Source organism: Lampetra planeri, chromosome 53 (genome assembly GCF_965212315.1).
Source record: "Lampetra planeri chromosome 53, kcLamPlan1.2.h2, whole genome shotgun sequence".
Lineage (NCBI taxonomy): Eukaryota > Metazoa > Chordata > Hyperoartia > Petromyzontiformes > Petromyzontidae > Lampetra > Lampetra planeri.
The window spans coordinates 8,745,371-8,751,370 of record NC_136159.1 but is presented as its reverse complement, the minus strand read 5'-3'; the positions used below and the strand labels follow the sequence as shown (position 1 = coordinate 8,751,370).

The window sequence follows — 6,000 nt, the reverse complement described above, 5'->3', positions numbered from 1 at the left end:
CTTGGGTCAGAGGGTGGCTAGTAATAGTGGCTAGTTGGCGACTTTGTTAGGAGTTGGGGTCAGAGGGCAAGTACTAGTGAGGAGTTGGCTAGTTAGGGCTACGGTCAGTGGGTGGCTAGTACTCGTGGCTAGTTGGAAAATTGGCTTGGGTCAGAGGGGGCTAGTAGCTACTTGGTTACGGTCAGAGGACGACTTGTAATAGTGGCTAGTTAGGGTTAAGATCAGAAGGGGGCTGGTACTAGTGGCTAATTTTTTAGGGTTAAGGTCAGAGGGCGAGTACAAGTAGCTGGCTGACTAGTTCATTAGTATTAGTGATTGGCTAGTTGGTTCGGGCCAACGGGTGGCTTTTACTCGTGGCTAGTTGATTAGGGTCAGAGGGCGGCTCATATTAGTGACTGGTTGGCTAATTGGTTATGGTTAGTGGGTAGCTAGTACTAGTGGCTAGATGATTCGTGTCAAAGGGCGGCTGGCACTTTTGGCTGGATAGGGTCCGAGGGCGGCTAGTACGAACGTTTCATTGGTTGGGATCAGAGGGCGGCTAGTCCTAGTGGCTAGCTGGTGACTCAGGTAGGGCCAGGGTTTGTATTCGGTTGTGTTGCTCCACCCTCAATCTGTTAAGCCGCCCTCTTCCCCGTGGCACCACGTGTCCCTTGTGCTGCTCACAGCAATCTTGGTGCGATGCAGTCTCAGCAGCTGGGGTTCGAGATTTCAGGTTTATTAAAATAACCGCAGTAAAACACGACCTAACCGCAACCAACACAGTACCTGCTTGCCAGGTGGGCTGTTATTATCCCCCCCCCCCGCCACTCTTAAATACCTGTACAACCATTGCCGCGTATTGAGCGAACGACAGGTCATGTCGAGTCGGTCTGTCACCGTGCGCCACGATGTTGTTGCCCCTCTCTATATTGCACGGACATCGCTGCCACACACAAGTTGCCGCTCGTTCAAGTCGGCTGCAGCTGTGCTGTTCACAGCGCAGAGAAGCGGCCGAGCTACGCGGTTTGAGATCGCGGTGCGGGAAGCGGCACAGGCACCGCGTGCGCGCGCCTCTGCCATGTGCTCGCCACCGCTCCTGGATAGCATTTTATTTGTTGCTACGTTTGACCTTTTACACGTTTGATTTTTGGACGATATATTTAATAAACATATTTAGTATTATCAATGACGTGTTAAAATACTTTACTTAATGTGTCCTCGGTTATCGACAAAATATGCCATCGGCAAATCAAGGTGGTGTTTTAAACGTTTTCAATCATCAAACGTATAAAGTACGCCACTTGCACCTACTGCATTGGCAACTCGCGCACGTGGCTCGTGTTGTGTCCATGTTGGATTCGGGTTGGTTAGCTCGTGCGATCGATTGCTCCGATCTTGCCAGGCGCAGGCCAAGTGCAGCTAAATATCGCATGATATTCCTTGCTTTGTTTGATCATTTATACACATTCGCTTTTCGGAAATGTATTTAACCAGACTCGTATATCCTCAATTATCAACGACAACATATTCAACACGTTATTGAATATGTCGGCAATAGCTGAGGCTTTACCAAATAAGTCTATTAAATATATTGCCAAAAAATTAAGTGTATTTCAATAATCAAACGCAGCAACAAGTATCGTACCATGCTCCCGGCCACGTTTGCAAAGCTCCGCGGCGCTGCCGCCGGATTCAGGAGAATCGCAGGGAGTGGCGGGGGGCACGGAGCGGCCTCTGCACCATAATCCATGCCGTGGCGTGACCGATAATCCACTGCACCAGTGGGGGGGGGGCTGAGAGTTCCCGCGCGTTGCCATGGCACCCGGCTACCCACCCGCCCCACCTCATCTCTCCCTGCCGTGCCACCCTCGCTCCAACGCTTATGTGTAATATCGTGCCCGCCTAATACTTGTCGTTAATTAGAAAGCGAGTCACGGGATGGAAACATTCGTACGATTAGGACTGATACACAAACAACAACAAAAAACTGGCTGTGAAAAGGAAGAGTTACAAAGCGAGAACAAAGATCAAATATAAAATAAGTTAAGTCACATCACCGTAACAGCATCGCTGCGTGACTTCGGTCACCACCGAGAGAGAGAGTTCAGGCGAAGGCACGCTGCGTGCAGGGAGAAGCGGCAGCCAGCCGCTGGGGAAACGGGGCCCGGCGGGGCCCCTGGGTGATGAGCGGTGCACAGGGGCAGATGGGCTAAGCGGGGTTGCCCACGCAGGGACCTGTCGATCCGCACATCTCGAGGAAACCAAACGGCACGACGCCTCCTCGCCGCTCTTCCGCGACAAAGGGATCGTGGACGCGCTAGAGCGAGCAGGGCGTTGCTAAGTGCGGCGTGCCGCTTCCCTGCTGGGAGGACTCCTCCATTTGTGGGCGGGCCGGCGGCGCCATTCAACCGCCGTGGGAGTCCGCGAGGCCCGAGCGTCACTGATTTTTGTTTAAACCGGGCGAGAGCTCGAGAGGCCAGGAACCGAGTCTCGTACGCAAGTCACCAACCCCCTCCCTACCGCTCCCTCGGGGGCCTAATCGAGGTGGTCGCACGACTCGTCCACGCTGCCGGCCAGCGAGCGGAAGGTGGCGCCCAGCCGGCGCTGCATGGGGCAGAAGTACTCGACGTGGAACTGCGTGAACTCGGGCGTCCGCCTGAGGTCTCTGAGCAGCGCCACGTCCAGCGGCGACTCGAGCAGCACCAGCAGCAGCGGCACGGTGACCAGCACGACGGCGCACGCCGCCAGCACGGCGCGCAGGCCCGCGCGCGCCACTCGGCCGTAGCGGTCGCGGCCGGCCGTCAGCAGTGCCAGGTTGCGGTCCGTGAGCCGCGACACCTCGTCCATCTCCTCCTCCTCGGCCTCCTGCAGGGCGCTCTCATCGAAGTCGGCCTCGCACCAGTCCGCGTCCGGTGCAGGGAACTCCCTCCCCTCCGGCGTCTCCCCGTCCTCCGTCGGCTCCTCCGATTGACTCTCGGTGTCCGGCACGGGGTGGCCCTGACTCGGTGGCTCCTGGGTCCCAGCATGGCCCCGCTTGGCCTCCGCAACTGGCACCTCTACAACCAGCTGCTGCTGCTGCTGCCTGTATGCCTGGCCTTGGTGGCTGTTCTGTTGCAGATTCTGCTGCTGATTTCGCTGCTGCTGCTGCTTTTGCGTGAGATGCTTGTGCTGCAGCTGCACATGGTGCTGCGGGTGACGGTGAGGCTGCTGCTGGTGGTGGTTGTGCGTCCGTGCAACGTTGAGCTCCAGGCAACTGACGGAGATGCGATCGGCGGCGTCACCGTTGCGCTGGCGCGGCACTGGCGTTGAGTGGCTGTCCTCGTCTGGGAAGCCCAGGTCTGAGCCACAACGGGAGGAGGGCAGGGTGCGGGCGAGTGGTGGCGCAACGGTTAGCACTGCGCTGCACTGCAACCTTAACTTTTTAAACCTATTTTTTTCATTTTACCAGATAAGGCCCACTGAGCGTGTAGCTCTTTTTCAGAAGCAACCTGGCCACAAATGACAGCTCAACGAAGTGGCTTATCACGTGGAAATTTATAGCAGTAGCCAAATTCTCTTAAATGAATGTTTCTAAATGTGGAGGGAACATTTTTTTTCTGAAGGACCAGGAGAAAAATCGATCCGACCACGGGGAGAACATGAAAACTCCAAATATACAAACCGACCAAATAGCCAAATTCGATTACCACTCACGGCCGACACCAGTGACAATCATGTGAACCAGTCCTGGGCCTCTCATAGGTCGACTCGGCCTCAAATAGTGTGATGTATAAACATCGCCGCTCAGCAGATAGGCGGCCGAGACTGGTGCTGGCCACCCACCCCCTCGTGTGCCGTGCCGGGCTTCATAGGTGCTCGCTAACAGCACTTTCCCAAACAATCTGTAAAGGCTACACGCACAGCGGTTGGGAGGGGGGTGGGGGGTGTTGGTGTATGGCTGCACATGCCCACGTGTCGGTCTCCTGTGGCCGTGTGTCGGTGCGGTGCCACCGGTGCCCACCGTGCAGGAGGTAGCTCTCGGTGGCCGAGTAGAGTGGCGCCACGGCGTCGCGCGAGATCGTCGGGCAGCTCATGGTCTCCACCATGCGTGACCTGCGGCCGGGGGTCAGGGGGGGTCGGAAACGGCATCGGTAGGGCGGAAATCATAAGCCATGGCCGTCAACGGCCCACGACCAGAACCACTCCGAGGCCCGTAATTTTAGTCACGGCTCGGTCTAAGGTTCGGCTGAGCTGGCTCAAAAGCCATGCGCTTGAATTGAGCCAGCGCTGAGCTGTGGTGCCAGCCACAGCCAGATTTCCGAACTGAGGTTGAGTGTTAAGAGGTTCTTTCGGTACCGAAAGAACCAAAGAGTAATATTCATAATAAAGGTATGTTTTGGGTTAGTTCGCCTGAATATGAATGTGTCGTTAAACCCACCACCACCTGACACGCCCAATCAGTGAGGTTTGGCATGTAAACAAAACCTGCCAATTAGTTACTACTTCAGCCCACCTGTGTTGGACAATAAACCCACAACATTTACAATGAGTACGACCTTTCGCTGGTAGTTATATCCAGCATCATTGGGCGATCTAACCCAACACAAACTTTTACTATGAATAACATTGGTCGTGAAAGGCGACACGTCAAACTGCACCTGATCTCTTTCCATCTCGCAAGCTAAGCGAGACTAAGATTGGGTTAACCCGGGGATTGTCCATCGGTGTCTTCACTTGGCGACCACTGCTCTTGTTCCCCGGTTGCATGAAGGACTATAAGATCCACCTCAGCAGCTTACAGCGAGCGGCTACACAAACGTCGAGAAGTTGCGAGTTTCAATCCTGGTTGGGAGCTGGTTAATGTGGCCCATCCTCGTCCCTCTGGGGTGGATAAAATGAGTAACCGCTTCGTGGGGGAAATCAACATGGACAATACTCGCCCCCACCATAGGAATGTGGAATTGTGACCACTGGCTCTGCAGGGCTGTAGAGGGGAGGGGGAGCAGGAGGTCACTCTGCCTCGCACTCGGGGACATCCAGCGAGCGAGAACGCAACAAGGTGCCCCCCCCCCCCTCGTACGGCAGCGTCAGTTCGCATAAACGGTTCTAAATGTCGCGTTGCCAAACACGAGACGATGATGACAATGGCCGTGAACAAGTCGCAGGAACGAGTGGAATGTGGGGAAGATGATCGCACCCAAAGCCCCGTGGGCGCCGGGAGGGTGAGGCCCGGCCACGGTGGTGGTGCAGCAGCAGCGGCGTCGCCACTCAAAAGCAGTTAAACCAGAAACCGGGGAGGAGGGGCAGCCCCCTCCCGCCTGCCCCCCTGCTCGCCTGCCCAGTCGCCCGTTGGCCACCTGCTCGGCGATCCACCTTGACCCCCCCCCCCCCCCGGCTCGCCCAGCTGCTTACCTGGCGTCACCTGGCGTCACTCAACAACTGCTCCACGCCGGTGACACCACAATAATCGCAAAAATGGGTCTTAAATAACAATCAACAATGGGTCTTAAAGAGCCACACCCGTGGTGGCGTGCCGGGTTTCGGCTTGCCGTGCGACGGCGGCGGCGATCGGTCTTCCCGATCGCGTTTCGATGGTGGGGTGGGCATCAACGTTGTCACCACACGGAGAAATTTTCCATTCGGAACTCTCGCAGCGAGCAGTGTACCACCCCGTGCGACGGTGCAGATGCATGCACGTTAGCGCGCTGCGCACGACGATCCATCTTTGCCGCACGAGTTCACTCCCTGCCAGCGATCCTCACAGACTCCACCAGTAGCTGCCGAGTGGTGTCTGAACCTGTCCTGGGCATGCCTTTTAGGATAAATAATAATACTTATTATAATTTATTTATCCAGCAGAGCCACACAGTCATATGGCTCTCTTCAGGAGGGTCCGGCCAGGAAGAACCATGGGCAAGTAGGAAGGCAGCAGCCACGGTGCGAGCCGGCGCTACCAACAACTGCCCAAACTGTGCGGGCCTCGACACATGAAGGTGTTCTTAGCCAATGAATGAATGAGTTGTGTTTATTATACAAGTGGGA

At 55.9% G+C, this 6,000-nt stretch overlaps 1 protein-coding gene across 1 annotated transcript in view; it reads right to left on the bottom strand.

Annotated features, from left to right (window-relative positions):
* Positions 1-699: 699 nt before the first annotated feature.
* The window catches only part of LOC144734920 (FERM domain-containing protein 5-like), a 62,426-nt gene continuing 57,125 nt past the window's right edge, over positions 700-6,000 (bottom strand). The window contains exons 13-14 of the mRNA XM_078617376.1: positions 3,980-4,071; positions 700-3,317 (exon numbers count right to left, since the gene is read on the bottom strand). Of these exons, the coding sequence (XP_078473502.1) occupies positions 2,515-3,317; positions 3,980-4,071 (895 nt within the window). The 3' untranslated portion in view covers positions 700-2,514. The remainder of the gene's footprint in view (positions 3,318-3,979; positions 4,072-6,000) is intronic.